General features: G+C 37.7%; 1 protein-coding gene across 1 annotated transcript; it reads left to right on the forward strand.

The window, feature by feature from the left end:
* Positions 1–41: 41 nt before the first annotated feature.
* LOC127848312 (hillarin-like) lies at positions 42–19,301 on the forward strand. Its single transcript, XM_052380691.1, has 7 exons — positions 42–715; positions 13,107–13,385; positions 14,711–15,079; positions 15,495–15,626; positions 16,278–16,360; positions 16,778–16,921; positions 17,315–19,301. The coding sequence occupies exons 1-7, from the start codon at positions 320–322 to the stop codon at positions 18,672–18,674; spliced, it is 2,763 nt and encodes a 920-aa protein (XP_052236651.1). The 5' UTR covers positions 42–319; the 3' UTR covers positions 18,675–19,301.
* The last annotated feature ends 1,559 nt before the right edge of the window (positions 19,302–20,860 follow it).

Raw genomic sequence — 20,860 nt, forward strand, 5'->3', positions numbered from 1 at the left:
AGCGAGGGGCAGAGAGACGCGACACAGGTATGTAGGTCACGTGATGATAATTGTGGTATGTTTATGTCATGTTTTCAATTTTACGAGTCAGGTAAACAACCCTATGTATAAACTGGGTGACGAATACTGGATATCGTGACAAACATTTCAAGCATGGATATAATCAGTGCTTCAAAATAGTGATTATATTTTGTTAAAGAATGAGTTATCATCATGATCGATTAAATGTCATATTTTATGTTAGTTTGGCGAAAACTGTTATTGTCATAAATCACTGCTTATAATAAAGCAATCAAAAACACACATAGTGACATACAAAATGGAGGACCCTGGTTTGGATATTCAAGTTCAGGAAACACGTGGGGACGACGGCAGCTACAAGTACGCGTTCACTTACGAGCGCGCGACGCTCTACGAGTTCAAATACGAGCGGAAGGCGACGCCAGATCCGGTGGACCCCTGCTATCGCTGCTACCGCCGGATATGGGACAAGGAGCAGATGGTCAACGTCGGCGTCCTCTACCACAAGGCGTGCTTCCGATGTCGGATCTGCGGCCTTCCGCTCACCATGCAAACGTTCCACCGGAACGACGCCAATGGCTCGCAGGATCGCGAGGTGTACTGTCGGACGCACGTGGGTAAAGCCATTAACCAGATTCAGCAGGAACGCGCCATCATCGAAGGGCTCGAGGACGGATTCGGCTCGCAAAGTTTGGTAAGGGCTACTTGTATTGTGTGCTTGCGAAAATAGCATGTTTCTCTATTGTTACTAAGCCAAACAATCTTCGATCTTCGAAAAATGCGCTTTATGCATGACGTGAATAAAAATATCTCCAGAAAAAGCCTTTGTAGTCCACACATGCTAAACGGGGAAAGAACTTTATGTCAATAGTGGATTTGCGTTTGTAAGAGACATCATTTAAATGAAATTTTCGATAAATGCGGAAAGTGTCGTCCCTTATTAGCCTGTGCGAACTGCACATTCATCAAGCCCAGTTTCCACATAACGCGACTCGAATGATGTACAGCAGAAAACAGTAATCTGCATTCGATCGTTCGGTGCTGAGATCATGATTGCTGAGATTTAATTTTATTGCGATGGTTTTAAAATATCATAGTATTTCTTAAAACGTATGTCTCTTTTAGTTTAATTCAGTAACCCAATATTATGTCAGCTCAGTTAATATTTTAACGCTATAATATACAACACTTTATTTAATACAAAAAAGTAACAAAATATAATTTTTATTTTCATTTGCTTTGTTTAGAAATCACGTATTTTTTAGTACAACGTTATAATTATGTCATCGGTGAAAATAATAGCTGAATAATTATTTGTTAAATAATGCATGCACATTTTATAAAACTAGATTGTTGCATAATTTACGTACACTACTTATAAATGCTAGCAAACGCCGACTTATAAACTGTGTGCATGTGCATGGCTGTTTGTGGTTAAAGTTGTAATTAAATAAGTGGGTTTCTGCAGACAAGCTGAAGTAATTAGACACAGGCAGTCTGGGGTTAATTTACTATCAACCATTTGCTATGCTAAATTTTCCGACTATCTTGATCAATGTCATTTAGAGGTAATGTAATTGTTTTTAATGCGATTCCATATTCCACCGTGGTGTAACATTCGTAGTGCTCAGACACGACAATCTCCAATCTAAGCTACTAATTTAATCAAACTTTCGTGCTATCATTTGTCTGTATCGTATTTGAAAGGTGCACTGCGTAACATTGTGAATCCAATGACAGTACCCAATTAGATGACGTTGTGTTTATTATCCCCACGCTTTTTGAAACGCGTGGGGATATTGTGGTTATCTACGCCGTCTGTCCGTCTGTCTGTCTGTATGTCCGTCCGTCCGTCCGTCCTGGCCACTATCTCCTCCTACACTATAAGCACTATAAGCACTAGAACCTTGAAACTTACACACATGGTAGCTATGAGCATATGTGCGACCCTGCACTTTTTGGAATTTTGATCTGACACCTGGGTCAAAAGTTATGGGGGTTGGGGTGGGGCCAGGTCAGAGATTTTCACTCATTTTTTATGTTATTTTACATTAACTTCTTCATTTCTACACCGATTTACTTCAAATTGATACTAACATATCTTATGACAATACGGTCAATCTCAACTATGCATGGCCCCATTACCAACCCTGGGGTGCCCCGCCCACATAGACCACGCCCACCCAAAATTGCCTTTTACTATAACTTCTTCATTGCTACACCGATTTACTTCAAATTGATACTGAGCATCTCTTATGACAATACGGTCGATCCTAACTATGTATGGCCCCATTACCAACCCTGGGGCGCCCCCGCCCACAAAGACCACGCCCACCCAAAATTGCCTTTTACTATAAATTCTTCATTTCTACACCAATTTACTTCAAATTGACACTGAACATATCTTATGACAATACGGTCAATCTCAACAATGCATGGGCCCATGATCAACCCTGGGGCGCCCCCTGGGTCAAACATGCGGCGTGGGGATACGCGTCGGCCTCTGCCGCGCCATTTCTAGTTGTATCTGCATCAGTAAATTTGAATTAAATCATCGTGCTTTATAGAATGTTTTTAACTTTTTATATGCAAGTCTATAAGTATAAATTATAAAGAAGATAAATAAACAAATGTAAAGTCTCTGAATAAATAGATATACGTACATTTTATGAGCTATTTGTTTGAAATCAACACTAGATAAACGCCACCGTGGTAAGGGCTTTCGCTTTGGGTCGCGAGGGGGTGGGGGGGGGGGGGTCGTAGAATCGAGTCGAGCACTACCATCTTTCAGATATCTTTGGGTATAGGTTGAACTTCCGACAAGTGAAATATAAAAATCGGGAGCTAAGATGTTCATATAATGCTATTGGGGTGTCGCGTAAACCGGCTATGCCACATGGTCGAGAGGAATGACACTAGATGTATATATTAATTTAAACTTTACTGCACTTTTAATGTTAACCAAAACGATGGCCAATGTTTATACACGTACAAGTATTTTAAGCATAAACTGTTAAACACATAAAGACATTTATAATATATGATCCTTTTTCTGGGAAAACGAGACTTAATGTTTGTGAGCACAGGCTTATTGGAGACTGCGCTTTCCGCTTGGACTGTATTTTCGTTTAGAACAGACTTTCTGTAAATGAACGGTTCCATAAAAGCTAATTGTGTCGTTTCCCGATTAATCATTGACCTATGCCATGCGGACTGCATAGACTAATCTGGAAAGCCGCTGTACGCACACGCATTTAGCTCTGTTGACCACGGCGCCGCTAAAGTACATCTTATACTAACACGGTAAATATATGGACAAGTATATACAGGCGAACATTTAAGACAAACCTATCTGACTATTAACATAATAAACTCGTTGAATATCCTTTACCTCAGAACGATTCAAAACCCTGGGTTCGAATATATTTTTACTGTGCCTTTTATGTTTTAAACGTCTGCGTTTTGCTATCGTTTTGAAAAAAAAAACAACGCCATAGCTTATTGTGGAACGAAATAGCAAGTGATGACCGCTTTTTGTCCATAATAACATGATGCGAATACGACGATGCATTTCTGAACGATACATAAAACCCTACTGTAAACAACTTTAGCGTAGGGATTGATAGTTTCTTTTGCTGTTATCCTGTCATTTGTTGCAAAACGAGAACCAAGTGGTATAACAGCCGGCTCAACCAAGCTTAGCATAAATTTGAAACCCAATACATGAATCCAAACCTATGTTTACTACATGTTGATACTTTTTAAATTGTAAACGGTTAAACTATTTCCCTATGCCGCGCTTTATAAATACGTCTCGTACATGCACCGTGATGAACAACTTAGCGCAGCAGTGTCGCTGAATAATAAACGGCAGATTTTTATTAACGTCAATGACCATAATCATTTTATAAACATGTTATTATCGTTTCGTACGTACTGTAATACGACAACGTAAACTGAAATGAAAACATATTTGACTGCTATTCGTCGTTTGTTAATTAAGCTCATGCCCATCAATATCGTAATAGTTTAAATATATTTATCCTATACAAGTTTATATCAGGTGTGGCAAGTAATAGCCTAAAAAAACATCTACTACGATTTTCGCGTGACAGCTCTACCGTCATCAAAACTAGCCTTTACTAATTAACTAAACGTGCTGCATTGTTGATTTTATCGTAAGAGTCATTGCCATAGCAACGGACGCTTTCACAATGGTGATATTAGTCACGTCCGATATTGTCATTCATGGTCGCAGCATGTATGAAACTAAGTGTACTTTGATTTTAAATCTTCCCACGGTTTCCAGCAACCGACTGTCTATAATTATGTACTTTAGCGTCGATATGCCTAAGCTTTATCATCGTAGTGTCGTATGATTTGAAATGATAAAACTAGTAGTTTACGAGAAGTGTTATATATAGAACAAGAGTTTTTCTCCTCATTAAGTTTAAGGAGTTTCATCGTTTTCTGTATTTAATCGGGTCGGTTTTCATGGTTAATTATTATAATTAAGTATTTATCGCGTTTTTATCTTATATTTTGGAATATCTTCGAATTAGTTCGTTACTATGATTAAGCGTAACTTGTTTTTGTTTAGCTCTACTGGCCGATGGCCTGAAGAGCTTGTGTCATGGCGTGGTTTCCGTCGTCCGTCCGTCCGTGCGTGCGTTAGACTTTTTCTTGTTTACGCGATAAAGTCCACAGTTTTCATCCGATTCTTTTCAAACTTGTTAAGTGTCTTTATATAAATGAGGACCCGAACCCTATTGAAAATGGGTTACATCAGAGTAAAAAGTCCAGAATTATCTCTCCTTGAATTTGAAAAATTGTAAAATAAGGCTTGTTTACGCAATAAAGTCCACAGTTTTCATCCAATTATTTCCCAACTTTCACAGCGTCTTTATCTGAATGATGAGTCAACCCCTATTGAAAATGAGCAATATCGGAGTTATGAGTCCAGAATTATCTCCCCTTGAATTTGAAAAAAATGTGAAATAAGGCTTGTTTGCGCAATAAAGTCCACAGTTTTCATCCAATTATTCCCCAACTTGCGCAGTGTCTTTATCTAAATGATGAGTGAAACCCTATTGAAAATGAGCAATATCGGAGTTATAAGTCCAGAATTATCTCCCCTTGAATTTGAGAACACAATGAAAATTCAGTTTTTTATGTGATAAAGTCCACAATTTTCATCCAAGTCTTGGCAAACTTCCCCTTGAATATGATAAAATTTTGAAATGCCGCTTGTTTACGCAATTAATTCCACAGTTTTCATCCAATTATCTCCAAATATTCACAGTATTTTTATATCGATGAGGACTTGAACCCTATTGAATATGAGCAGTATCGGAGAAATAGGTACACACTAATCTCCCCTTGAATTTGAGAAAATTCTCTTTGTTTGCGCGATTAAGTACACAGTTTCCATCATATTCTTTCCAAACTTATACAGTGTTTAGAGCGATTCAGGCCCTCATGGGCCTCTTGTTTGAGTGTACTAAAATCAAAAAATGTATGTTTTACTTTGTCGAGCGTTCAGTAGAATTAAATTAAAGGCTGTATAAATAAAATAACGCATTATTTGGATAGTTTTTCTCTTTCTTTTTTTTTATATTTATATTGACTGTTAAAACTACCATTCTATGTCACCTCTACTGAACAATGTGTACCTGTAGTGTTGGGACATTTGTAACTGCATATTAATCAAACATTTTGCAACTCGTCAAATTTTCTTATTGCATAAACTTGCTTAGCGATATTTACGAAAGTTGATTACACTTCTCTGTGGTCGAATTATTTTCTAATTCCCCTAAGTTCAATGACGTAATTATCTTTTGAAGATTCAAATGGGCCTCGTTCTTGAACACTGGGCCTAATGCTTGCGCGTTAACTGTATTTTCGTTTTAAAAAGATCCTTTAGAGGGATCTTTTCACGGTTTGGTAAATTGACAAAATTGAAGAGTTGTTTCAGATTCGCATATTTTCATTTTAGTTATGATATTTGTGAGGAAACAGTATTACTGAACATTTACCATGGTCTAATATAGCCAATATATGCATCTTTTGACGATTTAAAATCCTAAAAGTTATAAAGCGTTGCAACGCGAAACGATTGAATAATTTGGAGAGTTCTGTTGTTGTCGTTAAATTTTGTGAAACTACGAAGATTGCTCATATAGTGCATAAAATACTTCAATCAAGTATGCTTTGCAAAATAGCCGAGCGGGCAAATGCGTTTTTACTCCAGGTTACTCCAGGACTCCGGGGCCACTGGTTCGAGTCCAGCTGCGGCTACTTTTTCGGCGTAAGCTGCATAAGCCAGCTTTTCACCTTAGCCTGACCTTTGTAAGTGTCCAATAAAATTCCAATAAAATTTCCCGCGGCTAGGTACGAATGAATACACTTCATTTATTCCATTGGCTGATTTGAGTATACCACCAGAACATTGGAAACATATCCGCGTCTTTGTAACACTGTTTTACTGTATGAAACAATTTTATCTCGAATGAAAAGGCTTAATAGATAGAACAGTTTTACACTCAATTCTCGACATCAATACAGTTTGTGCGTACACCTTTTATTTTCAGAGTATTACCAGCGCAAGAGCGTTTATACTTAAAAGGCTATGTTCTCATATTTAGTACTTACTTCCTTATTCCTGTCAACATGTTAACATGTAAAAGTATAAAGAGCAATGGAAGCGAGGCCTCACTTTAAAGCATTGCATTTCAACCCGCGAGGTATATCGGGTCAATTCGCGGACATTCAGAGTTTATATACAGGTCATCACCGGAGTTGGCGGCCAGTAAAATAATCGTTATATAATAAAGACGCTATCCGTGAACTAGGTGACCTGGAATTTTCTTTAGACCAGAAATATGTTAAATGAAGATATTCAGCAATATAATTATGGTATGTAAATAATAGATTCTTAATGTGTTTTCAACAATACAATGATAAATTTTATTGTTGATAAATTTAACAATAATTATTCGTCCATATTGCCTAATGTACTAAAGTGATATTATGAGCATGTAACAGTTTATAGGTGTCTATCGCAACCGTTGATTATTTTTGATGTTTCTAATTCATATACACTTATATTAATTAATGCAGCATCATCATACTAAAACAATATACCAGAAAGAGAAAAATAATGCATTTGAATATCAACCGTACTTTCGTTTGACAACTGATCATGCGTTTACGAGTTGAACCTAAATTTAGTTTTAGTGCAGATTTGTTCATACGACACAAAGACACGAAATTGTTTTACGGATCATTTCAGCTTACAGGACTGGGTGGGTCACGTAAGAATATCGAATATAAAATATATTTTTATAAACAACTGGTAGCAAGGTGAGTTGCAGATAATTAATCAGTAACCACATTTTAACTAACTATTTTGACCTGTTAATTCTTTTCAGCTCAATTCAACAGTGCAAAATGCCCATAATATCACTTTAAGCATTAGCACGATGATAATTGATACTGTTAATAATCGAATCAAATAGCAATGCCCGACAAACCACTAAAACAGGTTTGTTCGAAGAACGCGCCTATAAATACGGATACTTCTCGTGTGGCCGGTTGACTCATATGTTTAAATTTCACTTCCATTCTTCTTTTGGTTTTCTGTTTTGTATCTATAGGTTTATGACCAGCAATATGTTATAATGTAAAATAAGCCGCGAAAACTCCCCGTAACATCCCGTACTGCGTGTGATGCAGCTAAGAACTGCACAGAAAAAGACATTCGCTATACTTGATCTCATTCATTAAACTATTTACGCCGTATATCTTTTTTAAAGATATTTCTTGTTTCTCCTATTTTAAAATTTATTCTTGATTTTTTACTGGAGCTTTTAAGATCCAATGTTTACATTTATCAATATGAAGCATTTGATGACTTATTTCAAAACATGCCAAAAACTGTGAAAAGGTCCCTCTTAACGAAAAATGGAAACGTGTCGTCCCTGATTAGCCTGTGCGGACTGCATAGGTTTACGTTGGACGCCACTTTACGCACATGAATTAAGCCCAGTGTTCCCAGAACGATGCCTAACTGATTTCCGTGAAGCACGTGATAAGCTAGTTCAGTTGGAGCGACAACGACCACCCGCGCTTCACGTTCTCGCATGTTGTAGATATTTTTAATAATATTGTTCACAAATAGTATTGTTCACATTAAGTAAGGACCGAATCCGAAACTATATAGTATTAAAAATATAAACGGCCTAAAACGGGTAAGTGTTTGGTAAAATAGGATTTCAACGGGATTTTTAAAAAATCACATCAAATGTGAATACGGACATTGCATATTTTTATGCATGCGAATAATGATATTCTGTTGTGTTTTTTACTAATGCGAAAATTGATTATTCGCGAACAATAGTATTGTACCTTGTGCTTTTACAATAAACGTATAAATACTGTATTTAGGAACATCATGTGTGTTATAGAACAGAACAGCAACCCTATTAACTCCGCATTCTCTTAACCCATTAAATCCTAGTGGACTCTCCCATCCTTCTAAATTGGATCAATTTATTTCCAAAATAAGGGATGTCTAGTATATTTATTTCTATAGACAATCCCAGAATCGATAATATGGGCGCCGCCATATTGGCTATTACGTAACCCGCGATTGAAAACGGTACTGAAGAATTTAACAGATTACATTATCATAGTGTACACCCGCATTATTCCAATAAACAGTACTTTATGACTTCGCACAGTAGGATTGAAAACAAGTGAATCGTGAAACCAAGTGTCGATATGTATCAGATCATAAATCAATATAATTTAAATAAAAAATATACACGATAGATTCATAAAATATGTGCCTCTGCAACAATATTCAGTGACAACACGTAATGTTTAAGGCCGAGTTGGCATTTTTAAGCATACCTTTCAGTAATGCCTTTGTATAAAATTTAATTATTTCTTTATGGAATAAAATTATTCAAGCATAATTATAAAGGCATAACAATATCTAAAGTCTGAAGTAAACGTTGTGATTTTAGCGTAAATAGTGCCGGAGATATTAACAAAGATCTATCAATATATAAAGATTGGAAACATCCATTCAGACCAAATTTTTTTTTTATAGATCTTTGCTATTAATAAAGATAGATTTAAGGTCGATGTAGACAATTATATTGATATCTGTCTTTGTTTAAGCCTATATTATTTCTTATTAAATGTCGTACTTTCTATACTTTCCGGAGATATTCATTAAGAAACATTGTAAGATTAAAGACTGAAGACGACTTCTTTTATTGAATAATACATATCTTTGTTTGTCTAAACAGTTACCATTTCGCTATTAATATTTCCCTTGTAAGTGTCATTTTAAAGGTAATATACAAATCTATAGCCGAAATGAAGTTTGTGATTCTAAAATTGTTCCGTAAATCTTTATTACATCGAAACTCTGTAAGATTTCAGGAAGAGATTTTTTAAAATTTAAATTATGTATCTAGTTTAGTCTAAAACTAAAGTGGTTTTTAACAATCTTTTATTTAAAAATCGCTCTCAAGCTAATACAAAAATATCTAGCTGGAAATGAATTTTGTGATTTAAATGAACAAGTATCGGAGTAATTCGCTTGCATAACTGTGTAAGATGTCAGGATATGTCATACTTTTTTATTGAAAAGGACATATCAGCGTTTGTCTACAACTTTCTTATATCACTATTTAAATAACGTTTTACATGTTGCCTGAAATATAATTAAATTTTCTTAATAACATCTTACTTCACGATTGAAATGTTCAACATGAAAAATAATGAGCCTTAAATAAACTTAAATTGTTCCAATTGTGTTCTCTAGATTTCCTTAACGTATGTCTTTATTAAATTTATTTTCGTAAAACGGTCTAAATTTACGCTTAAAAAATAAAAACGCGAACACAATAAGTGATTTATTTTACTTTAATTACGGATTATTAATGACACCAACACACATCTCTTGAAAAAAACATCAGCGATCAAGGCGCGAACGAATTCGCTAAATGGGAGACGATGTTCCAAGTGTGGATTAAAAGCGTTTATGGGTTTGCCCGTGACAACACATGTCTGCACATGGGTAGATACCGAAATTAAGATAAGATATCACGCGTCACCTTTAAATAACATGTTTAATGACAATCAAGACCTTATTCATGCCAGGGACCTACACCATGTCCATGTCCATGCTGTGTTTTATTACTCTTAAACGAATGCAAATGAACCTTATTTTTACTAATTACGTAAATTATATTTATTAAAAAAAAACACGAACTATTATGTGGTTGTCAGATTGATAACAGAAACTATTTAAATCCTCAAATATATTTGATAAAACTGTTTCGCTTCCTTGTTTTGCGTAGGGACCTATACACACATATATAGGTCCATATTTATTTCTTCAGTACCGTTTTGAAGGCGCGCGAGAGTATTCAGGGGCGGGTAATTCGGGTGGTAATCGATTTCTGGGATTGTCTATATGTAGAATATTTCTTACAGAAATTCCTTTAAGCAAACAGCGCAGACCCTGAAGAGACGCCGCATCATGTGGCGTCTCATCTGGGTCTACGCTGTTTGCCAAGGCCTTTTTTTCTAGACGCTATGCTTAAATGGGTTAAATACGCATGCAGTAGCTTGTTGGCCTATGGACATACATTTTGCATGCAACGCCCCAGCGATTTATGCATTTCTCATGCATTTACACGGATATGCCAGCGATTTAGGCAACTCTCATGCACTTACACGGATTGCTTATACAGATATCGAATAAAAGCATGCCCTTTGATCAAATTTGACGCTGTTTGAATTACGAGTAATTGTGTCTTGTTCTGAGAAAACTGGGCTTAATTCGTGTGCGTAAAGTGTCGTCCCAGATTAGCCTGTGCAGTCCGCACAGGCTAATCAGAGAAGACGACACTTTCCGCCTAAACTTGATTTTTGGTAAGGAGGGACTTCCTTGAAACAAAAATACCATTAAAGCGGAAAGTGTCGTCCCAGATTAGCCTGTGCGGACTGCACAGGCTAATCTGGGACGACACTTTCCGCACATGAGTTAAGCCCAGTTTTCACAGAACAAGACACACTTATGCTCGTATTAGCCTCAATATATTTCAGTAACTGTACCAAACTAGTGTTCATGATTTAGTTTAAACCACACATTACTATTTAATTTACATGTCTACTATTTAAAAAGTACATAATCAAAATTTGGCGTCCCAAAACCTGTTCGTTGGAAAAGGTGATCTTTGTAAACGTAAGTCCGCCCTCTATGCATAGTCAATAGACTATTTGAGATGTATTTGTGGAATGTTTTAAACGCAACTGTATAACAATGTAAATTGTCATAACCATACCCTAAAAGATCGAAGGAGCAGATAACCATTTGTGTGTGCTCTCTGCTAGAGCTATACAAACAGTTTTATTAGTGTCCTGTCCACATAAAAGTTGTCTGCAAACTTTAAGTCCTACTTCAAAATATGTTTGCCTTTTGAAGGTCGTGTTGTTGTTTTTTCATCTAATGTGTAATATAAAATATAATACTGTATATGCTTGTACACAAATAGAGTAAAACTCTTCTCACTAAACTGTATAAAGTGAAATATATATATGCTCGAAGACCCTATAATTGTGGTCATATGACTACATTGCATTTATGGGGCAAAATACCTCCGATAATTTTAAATATGATGGGCGCTATTATCATTTTTTAATAACTTGCCACTGTATTGTTGACAATTGTGTTGTGCTTTCTAAAGAAGTTATCGGAGAAACATAAACACTCCTAAGCCATTCAAATACCGAACAGTCTTAAGCAAACATACTGTATAACCCTTGAGGCGTTTGTACATGCAAAATTGCATTCAGAAATTGTCTTTATTAATGCAATATAACATCATTTAACAACAGATTTTCAGAGTTGTCCGATGTTGTAAATTAACTATCAATAGGTTACATTACTTTTCTTTTCCATCATTAACAGCAGAAGCAATAAAGGGTCAATTGAGATTACAAAATGAGCTAAGTATACAGGCTGTAATATAAAAATGTTCTTGAATTGATCGGCGTTTAACCACTCTTCTTGATATATTATAGCAGAGCCATACACTCGTAATGTGTTTCATCACCCAATTGAAGCCTATGGTTTTCCTCACAGATCACCATTCAATTTTTTTCTGTATGGATGGGCGATATATAATATGAACGGTCTACCCATACTAAAGCTGGGTTCCCACTGCCGATCAGATCAACTCGATCAAGCCCGACCAAGCGGTCGGATACTGGTCTGGTTCGGTCGGCATGAGTGGTCGGGGCGGTCGGGTAGGTCGGCATTGGTCGGGCTTCCTACCCGATATTTTTTGACATGTCAAAAAATATCGAGTAGCGGTCGAGTAGGAAATGGATCGAGAGGCGCTCGGGAAGTGGTCGTGTATTAGTCGAGTAGAAGATCGAGTTGATCGTGAAGCAATCGTGTGGCGATCGGATTTACATCTTTTACACGATCTGTACCCGATCCGCTTAACCTATACCAGAGTTATTGTAGATCGCAATACGATGCACTCGACCTCTATTCGATTTGATGTACAGATTTACTAGACTGCTACCCGACGGCTACTCGACCGTACACGATCACTTCCCGATTGCTATTCGACCATACACGAGCTATGTACCCGATCCGCTCGACCTCTACCCGAGTTATTTAAGATCGCTTTGTACGACTGCAGTACGACCATCACGATCTGGTCGTGTGAAGATCTGGTGGCGATCGAGCTGAGGTCCACTTGGTCGAGCTGAGATCGTATAGGGCTCGCGTATAGGTCGATATGATCGAGCGGAAATCGGAAAGATGGTTGAGTGGACGTTGTGAATGAGTCGTGTGGAGGTCGTGTGTTATCGACATGAGGTCGAGAAGAAGTCGTGTAAACCATTTTTAGTCGAGCTTGGTCGGGAAATTTCGGTGATCGGGATGATCGAGTTGATCGGATCGACAGTGGGAACCCACCTTAATGCACTTAGTATTCAATACCTATTTAACAATTGGTTGTTTAAACGGCAAAAATTGAACATTATTTTAGCGTGACAAACCGATTTCGGCCATAAAGGCGGCGCCAGACTTCACTCCAAAGCCCAGCCCCCGTGGTAGCCCGAAGGGTAGCCCCGCTGGGTCGGTGCAGCACACGCCCTCCAAGCATGACCTACATAACACCAGCATGGCCTCCAGCATGGTCAGTGTCACGCCGCGCAGCCTCAATGGAACGTCCTGGCTGACTGGCACGGCTGAAAGTACCCTCGAGTACACGCTGATGACGGGTGGTCTGTACGGGCGACCCAGGCCCATTCTCCAGAGTTATCAGGTTAGTTTTACGTTTAAACGCATTTCCTATTGCGTCGAAAATAAATCTAAGGCTTATTGAGTTTGATCTGACCACTTCCTGTTTAGAACGATTGCTTCAGAACGCCATCATATTTGGGATCGAACCCAGGTACTTGCAATAGCTATACGTTAACATCAGCAACCGCCCCTATCTCGGGTTGGCATATGTTTATATACGAAAAATCAAATTATTTTTTATTTGCTCTCAGTAGCAAATACCTTCAAGTCGAATGTTTGCATTTCTTTTTTCCTGATGTGTATACAGTTACCACTTAAATTGAGATTTGCGCAACCGAACCCATGAAATTTAATGTTTACAACCAAATGCAATGTAAATATCTGCGTCTAGGCATGCACATAGACAGATTAGATCGTTCAGTCACGGAATAATGTGCATTTTTAATATTTCGACGCTTAAAAAACCGTACATCCATCTCTTACGGATTTCGTGTCTGGCGTTTATCACTAATGGATTTGAAAATGTGAAATTTGGTAATAATCAATAGATACTCGTATCAAACATTTATTTACGTTTTGCATTTTCATATAATAACGGAACGTTTTTGAAATAGTTCGACTAAATGACAATGACAGTCTGATTGTTTTATTCTTTGCCGTTTTAACCTATTTATGCCTAGCGTCTAGAAAAAAAGGCCTTGGCATACAGCGTAGACCCAGATGCGGCGTCTCATTTGGGTCTGCGCTGTTTGCTTTAAGGAATTGCTGTAAGAAATATTCTAAATATAGAAATAAATATACTAGACATCCCTAATTTTGGAAATAATGTGATCACATTTAGAAGGATGGGAGAGTCCACTAGGCATTAATGGGTTAAGCAGTATATCAAGTTATGTTACGTCTGTCAGTTTTCAAACTCACACTTTCCTGGGATAGCTGGTGTACAAGTCCCAAGTGCACACGCCAGTAAGTGACAACTGCCCTACATTAACCCATTTATGCCTAGAGGACTCTCCCATCTTTCTAAATTGGATCATTTTATTTCCAAAATTAGGGATGTCTAATATATTTATTTCTATATTTAGAATATTTCTTACAGAAATTCCTTTAAGCAAACAGCGCAGACCCAGATGAGACGCCGTCTCATCTGGGACTACTCTGTTTGCCAAGGCCTTTTTCTAGACGCTAGGCATTAATGAGTTAATCAGTGCTGGAGGAGCCGGCCCTGTATTCGTACGTTAATAATACATTTGTAATTTTGAAAAAATCCAGCCATTTTCCTTGTTGAACTTCCTACCGAAAATGTTTAAACATCCAATGGTATTTCTAGAAATTCGTGGCTTTCAGGATTTCGAAAAGTTCCGAGTTTTTGAATCTCAATGGACGCTGGAAAGCCGGCACCGCGAGGAAGAGGAACGGCTGCAGCGCTTCCTGTTGGAGGAACGGGAAAAGGAAATGCGGAGGCTCGACACGGTCGTCGACCAAGAGAAAGAGCGCGCCGCCTCAGAACTCCTGGCTAGCATGGATCCAATGACAGTTCAGAAGAATCCACAGGCGCTGGTGGCGGGGCGGGAGCGCATCGAGGAGCACTTCCGGAATGTGCGCGACGACCGACTTCGCAACATCCAGGATAAGGTGGCGACAGAGGAGAAGGCGCGCGCATCCCGGATGCTGGACAGGCAGTGCCAAGAAATGCTGGTCCTCATTGCGGAAAAAGTATAAGTGAAACGTGTATTTAATTTGTACATTTTAAAATTATAACGGGTATGAAAGTTGTAATTTGCCTAATGTTTGTAAGCACAATTTCTAGTATTATTATAAGTTAATATGAGTTCATGAAGTTAACTTTATTCCAAATACACGAGTACTAAATAATGCCCTTGTTAAAAATAAATGCGTATTAAAATAATGTTGCTTCAGCTACCATTTACATCGAACAGTTTGTATGCAACTTATTTCATCCCAATATCATTAAAGTAATTGTTATATGCATATTTGCATGTAAATATCACTTGATGTACTAGTAGCATTAGATAAACGAAAAGGGAAAGTTAATTAATGTAATACCCAGTTATTTGATAGGCGCCGCGTGTGTCATTTAATCATTAAAATCATTAAATCACATTCAAAGGATCGGATGGCGGATACGAGCTGCATTTACGACCATTCCATGAGACCGCCTGTGCTGCCGCCAGAGGGCAGGAAGTCCAAACTGTACAAGTCACCGATTATATTTGAGCAAATAGATAAACGGGCATTAGAGGTATGTTATGGTGGCTTTCCTGTGGAATTAACAGCTGTTTGAATGATTTTATTCTATAAATTAGCGTATTTATATGTTTTAGATTGATGGCTTTATTCGGCATATTTATTAAGAATATTCGACTGTAACTACATCAAATATGTCTGCGCCCGTTCTCTTACTAAATGCATCCTCTCAGGACTGACTAGCCTGAAGCTTAACGGACTGACCACATTTTAAATCCAGAGATTGGTAACGGATTCTCTTGCGCCTTTCTTTGCAGTGGACCACTAACTAGTTCTTGGAAATGGACCGTGCTCTGTACAAAGGTGGTTTAATGCATGTGCGTAAAGTGTCGTCTCAGATTAGCATGTGCAGTCCGCACAGACTAATAATGGATGATAATTTCCGCCTAATCTTGATTTTTGCTAAGAAGAGACTTTCTTGAAACAAAAAAAATATCATAAAAGGGGAAAGTATTGTCCCTGATAAGCCTGTGCGGACTGCCCAGGCTAATCTGGGACGACACTTTTCGCACATGCATTGAACCCTTTTTCACAGAGCACGGTCTTAATCGATTCCTTTGTATTATATTTCATTTGAGTTGCGCTATATTATGATGTTACTGACTTAAGTGGTTTATGAATTTCATATTTGCTGGTATTTTTTCAGTTATCAAATCGGGACTATAACACATTCACGGACCTCGTGCGAGATCTCACTCGAGACTGCCAGTCCGAGCTCGAGAAATGCAGGTGAAAAGAATACGAAGGACCATCTTCGTTGAAATTGTTATTGGGATCCTTTCTTACTGGGATAATGTTTTACTTGCCGGAAACGAAGCTGGTATTTGGATATCAAGAGGTCTCGAAAAGTATAACCAACTCTGGGGAATATCTATACATATATCTTAAATTACTAATCATCGAACATACTTTATTATTAGATGTAAAATAAGTCGAAACAAATGCTACTGATTTTAGCACCTACCATACATCTCATTTAAGTTAAGGTCCACGCATCGATTATCACGTTTCAATGGTTTGATTTACATTTACTTGCTTGAGTAATTGAACTGTTTAGAGCACCATTGGACATGGAGGAAAGCAATATCAAAGTAAAGTGTTATATGATATATACCGTTTGTAAACTCGACGTCATGTTTGTTGCAGAGCGTTGTTCCGCTGGATCATCGCAAAGGACATTGGGAAGACGAGTGGACGTGACATCTCGCGCCCCAATTCGTCCTTGACATTGCTGAAGGGCGTGAAGAGCGGACGGGAAACGTACCACCAACTGTTCAAGAAGCTCTGCAGGTAGCGGCGAACTTCTTTGCATTGAAAATGGTCATTTGTTTTGTGTGTGCGTTCTTTAATATCAGCGCATACGAAGGTTTCCAATCTTATTCTCCGCCTCCCAAAAGTATGTAATTAAAATGCTTGTTCATTTTCAAACTTAATATTTTACTGATTTAATATGAGTAAAATAATCATTAAAACTTTTACAATCGTAAGTTAAAATTGCACTCCCTTTCAAGATATAACCACAGCATATTTTTAAGAATTATTAAACAAGCGATTTTTCCAAGTTTGCAAATACTTTATGTTATATTTTGTATTGCTGTTTAAGCTATACTATATTGACTTCTTGCACTTTTTCGACGTCAATATTTGTGAGCACGGATAAATTTAATATCAAAATTGTTACAGCTACGCTGGGCTACATTGTGAAATCGTTCTCGGCTTTTCAAAGGGCGCGGGATACAAGCCGGGCATGAATCTCACCGGAAACGCTTTCCGGAACTCTTGGACCGCTGTCGCCATCGAAGGAAACTGGCGGTTCGTCAACGTTACGTGGGCGGCACGGCAGGTGACCGGCCTTAAAGAGGAACTTCCGGAAATGTTCACCAAGTATGATGAATTCTACTTTCTTACAGATCCAGAAGACTACATTTACCAACATTACCCGGACGAGGCGTCCTGGCAGTTACTTGAAATTCCACTTCCGTTTTCGGAGTTCACGAACTTGCCAGTTGTAAAGTCGCCTTTCTTTAATTACGGTTTACGGTTTTATTCCAATTACGGTGCGACGTTAGTAACAGATACGGGCATGGTTGAAGTTCGGGTCACCATGCCGAAGATTCTTGGGTTCGGTTCGTTATTGGAAGCGCAAGACAAGGCGACTAACACCTCGAATTTAGAGGGGCGCACATTGTTGCGGTATGTGAAAAACGAGGCCATATTTACTGTGAACGTTCCCAAGCCGGGCTTGTACTATTTCTCCATTTACACGGGTGACTACTGGAAGGCGGATTGTTTGGAAAGTGCTTGTTCATTCGTAGTTCATTGTACGCCCAACATGAGAGGAGCTGCACCGCCATATCCACCGGTTCCTTTCTTTGGACCGACGCCCGTGATGGAGAAATTCGGCATAGTGGCAGAAAATCAAATTGACCCTCTGATTGTCTCGGATAGCGACTACCTAGACATAGTGTTTAACATGGACAAAGAAATCAAAGTGACTCACACGTTCCAATATTACGACGCTCACGCAGGGACCGTCAATGACATTGACAGGTACGTGTTTTTGAAGTCCAGAAACGAAACAGGAGCGACGTACATGATTCGATGCCCAAAGGAGGGCTTCTACATTTTCTCCTTGTACGCGACCCAGGCGGACGGTGCCGAGAGCCAGTCATTAGACTGCGCCTACAGATACCTGATCATCTGTCAGGAACCTAACCCCGCAGTGGTGGCGTTTCCGCGGACCTACCACCGCTGGCAGCGTTGCACGCTCCACGAACCCGTTTCCGGTGATCTCATGACCAACAAGCGCTACACCTTCCGGTTAGACGTGCCACAGGCGTCGGAGGTGTTCGTCGTCATTGGGGAGCTCTATCATCACCTGAAGCGGAAGTTAGGGTTCACATGGGAAGGGAATATCCCAACCGGAAATGCATCAACGGCGCTGAAGGTGGTTGCGCGATTCGCCATGACCGGACAAGAGTGTTCGATATTCGCGCACCTCTTGGATTACGAACTGGTGGCAGATGCAGAAACAGAGATTTGATAGTTGTATATATTATTAAAATCTAAACGTGAACAAAATATGTATACGTGCCATTGGAAGTTAGTTTATGCAGTATATAGGAGCACGCACTTTCGTATTTCGGTTTACTTTTGCGTATAATTCAATAACTTATCAGGCCAAAATATGTTCATTGTTTCTTACGTACATTTACAGAAAAATAGGGCAAGAAAGTCGGTCAAACTTCTTTTTTTTACTTTTAACGATATGCGAGTTTTTTTTCTCACTTTAAGGTCTAACAGCAGAGAGATTGCAAATTTCTATTAAACATGCTTTCTTGAATTGATTGTAGTTAACCCATGTATGCCTAGCGTCTAAAAAAAGGCCTTGGCAAGCAGCGTAGACCCAGATGAGACGACGCATGATGCGGCGTCTCATAAGGGTCTGCGCTGTTTGCTTAAATTTCTGTAAGAAATATTCTAAATATAGAAATAAATATACTAAACAACCCTAATTTTGGAAATAGATTGATCAAACTTAGAAGGATGGGAGAGTCCACTAGGCATAAATGGATTTAGGTATTAGAACTGCAATACTACATTATGATTTTCAATTTTGGTATTGTTAATACATGTGTACGTTAATGATTCTAAATGCATTTATGATTGAAATACGTCGTAGCAATATGTTTATGTGATCAAAGTTTGCCGCCATCCTTCCACCCCGCCCTTATTCAAATTTCTGGAAGCGCACCTGATAACCCCCAACTATGTTTGTTGGCGCCACTGAAAATATGGGGAAACATAGTTAATACATCGTACATTTAGTATTTCAAAACGAGTTCGGTGAAGTAACAAGGCCAAGATGTACATGGCAGGACACATGTTTGTCTGATTATGCTACTCAAAACTGGCCATATCGCGGCCGGAAGCATATGATTAATGTATGCATTATAGCAACACAACTTTTTAATCTAAAAAAAATACGAGTGTGCAAGCAAGTGCCACTTGTAAAGAAGCTGGAAATATTTTCTTTGTACCTGTTGGGAATTCGTTCATTTACAACCTCAAACCTTACTCGTAATAAAAAAGAACACTAACCTTTTCATCGTATATCTAAAACGCAGGAAAGTGAAATAAAATTACTTGTAATCGTAAAAAGTATGTGATATCATAAAGGGACCGTCAACCACATATGACGAAAAAAAGTTCTAAAATACCGTATTTGTTACAATTATTAGTTTATATTTATTAAAATATCACGACTGGTATATAACATTACTTGAAAAAAGGTGTTAAGTTTTCATATTTTCTGTATATTCTTTAATGAATTTTACTGGGTATGTCTACCAGGTAACTACCAGTTAAAGCCTCTATAACGCTCAAAATCAACGAAAATTTCGTAAAGTATTTCGTAAAATAAAATTAAAACAATCAGTGTCCCTTATGGCAGTAGCCACAATTTCAACGCTAGATGTGGTATGATTACATAGATTTTTGTAGATGCAAAATGCTCGTTTTTATTTATTTGTGGACACCATGCTAATTTCCTGCGAATATACATCTGGCGTTGAAATTTTGGCAATTGCCATAAGGAACAATGATTTTTAATTATTTAGCTTTATTTTACGAAATATTGTACGAAACTTTCGTTGCTTTTGAGTAGTAATGTTACTTTAACTATAAATAACGCAAGTAGATTGATCATCATCGCCACGTGGTAAACCCAGGAATACAAATTGTGCATGCGTAGTGAATTGAATATATATATATATATATATATATATATATATATATATATATATATATATATATATATATATATATATATATATATATATATATATATATATATATATATATATATAATGATCAATCTACTTGCGTAGTGTGTATTTCGTTATGTCACCTATTTTTGCGATGTACTTTCGATTTCACATCTCGAAATTTTATTACCGAATATTCTGAAAATATGAACTTTCTTCAAGTAATGTAATATACCAGTCGTGACTTTTTAATAAATATAAACTAATAATTGTAAACAAAAAACACGGTATTTTAAAACTTTTCTTTTTTCGTCATTCGTGGTTGACGGTCCCTTTAAAGAACATCGTTGTTTAAATTAGAATGTTTTAAGCAGATTGGTATTGCTATGACGAAACATAAAATAATTAAACTTACCAACCATTTTATCAAATTATCATTACTAATTAAAGGCACACCTTCATC

Source organism: Dreissena polymorpha, chromosome 1 (assembly GCF_020536995.1).
Source record: "Dreissena polymorpha isolate Duluth1 chromosome 1, UMN_Dpol_1.0, whole genome shotgun sequence".
Classification (NCBI taxonomy): Eukaryota; Metazoa; Mollusca; class Bivalvia; order Myida; family Dreissenidae; genus Dreissena; species Dreissena polymorpha.

Coding starts and splice junctions, on each gene's coding strand:
- LOC127848312 (XM_052380691.1), top strand. CDS start 320: ATGGAGGACCCTGGTTTGGATATTCAAGTTCAGGAAACACGTGGGGAC. Junction 716..13,106: donor GATTCGGCTCGCAAAGTTTG/GTAAGGGCTACT, acceptor ACATTATTTTAG/CGTGACAAACCGATTTCGGC. Junction 16,361..16,777: donor TCCGAGCTCGAGAAATGCAG/GTGAAAAGAATA, acceptor TGTTTGTTGCAG/AGCGTTGTTCCGCTGGATCA.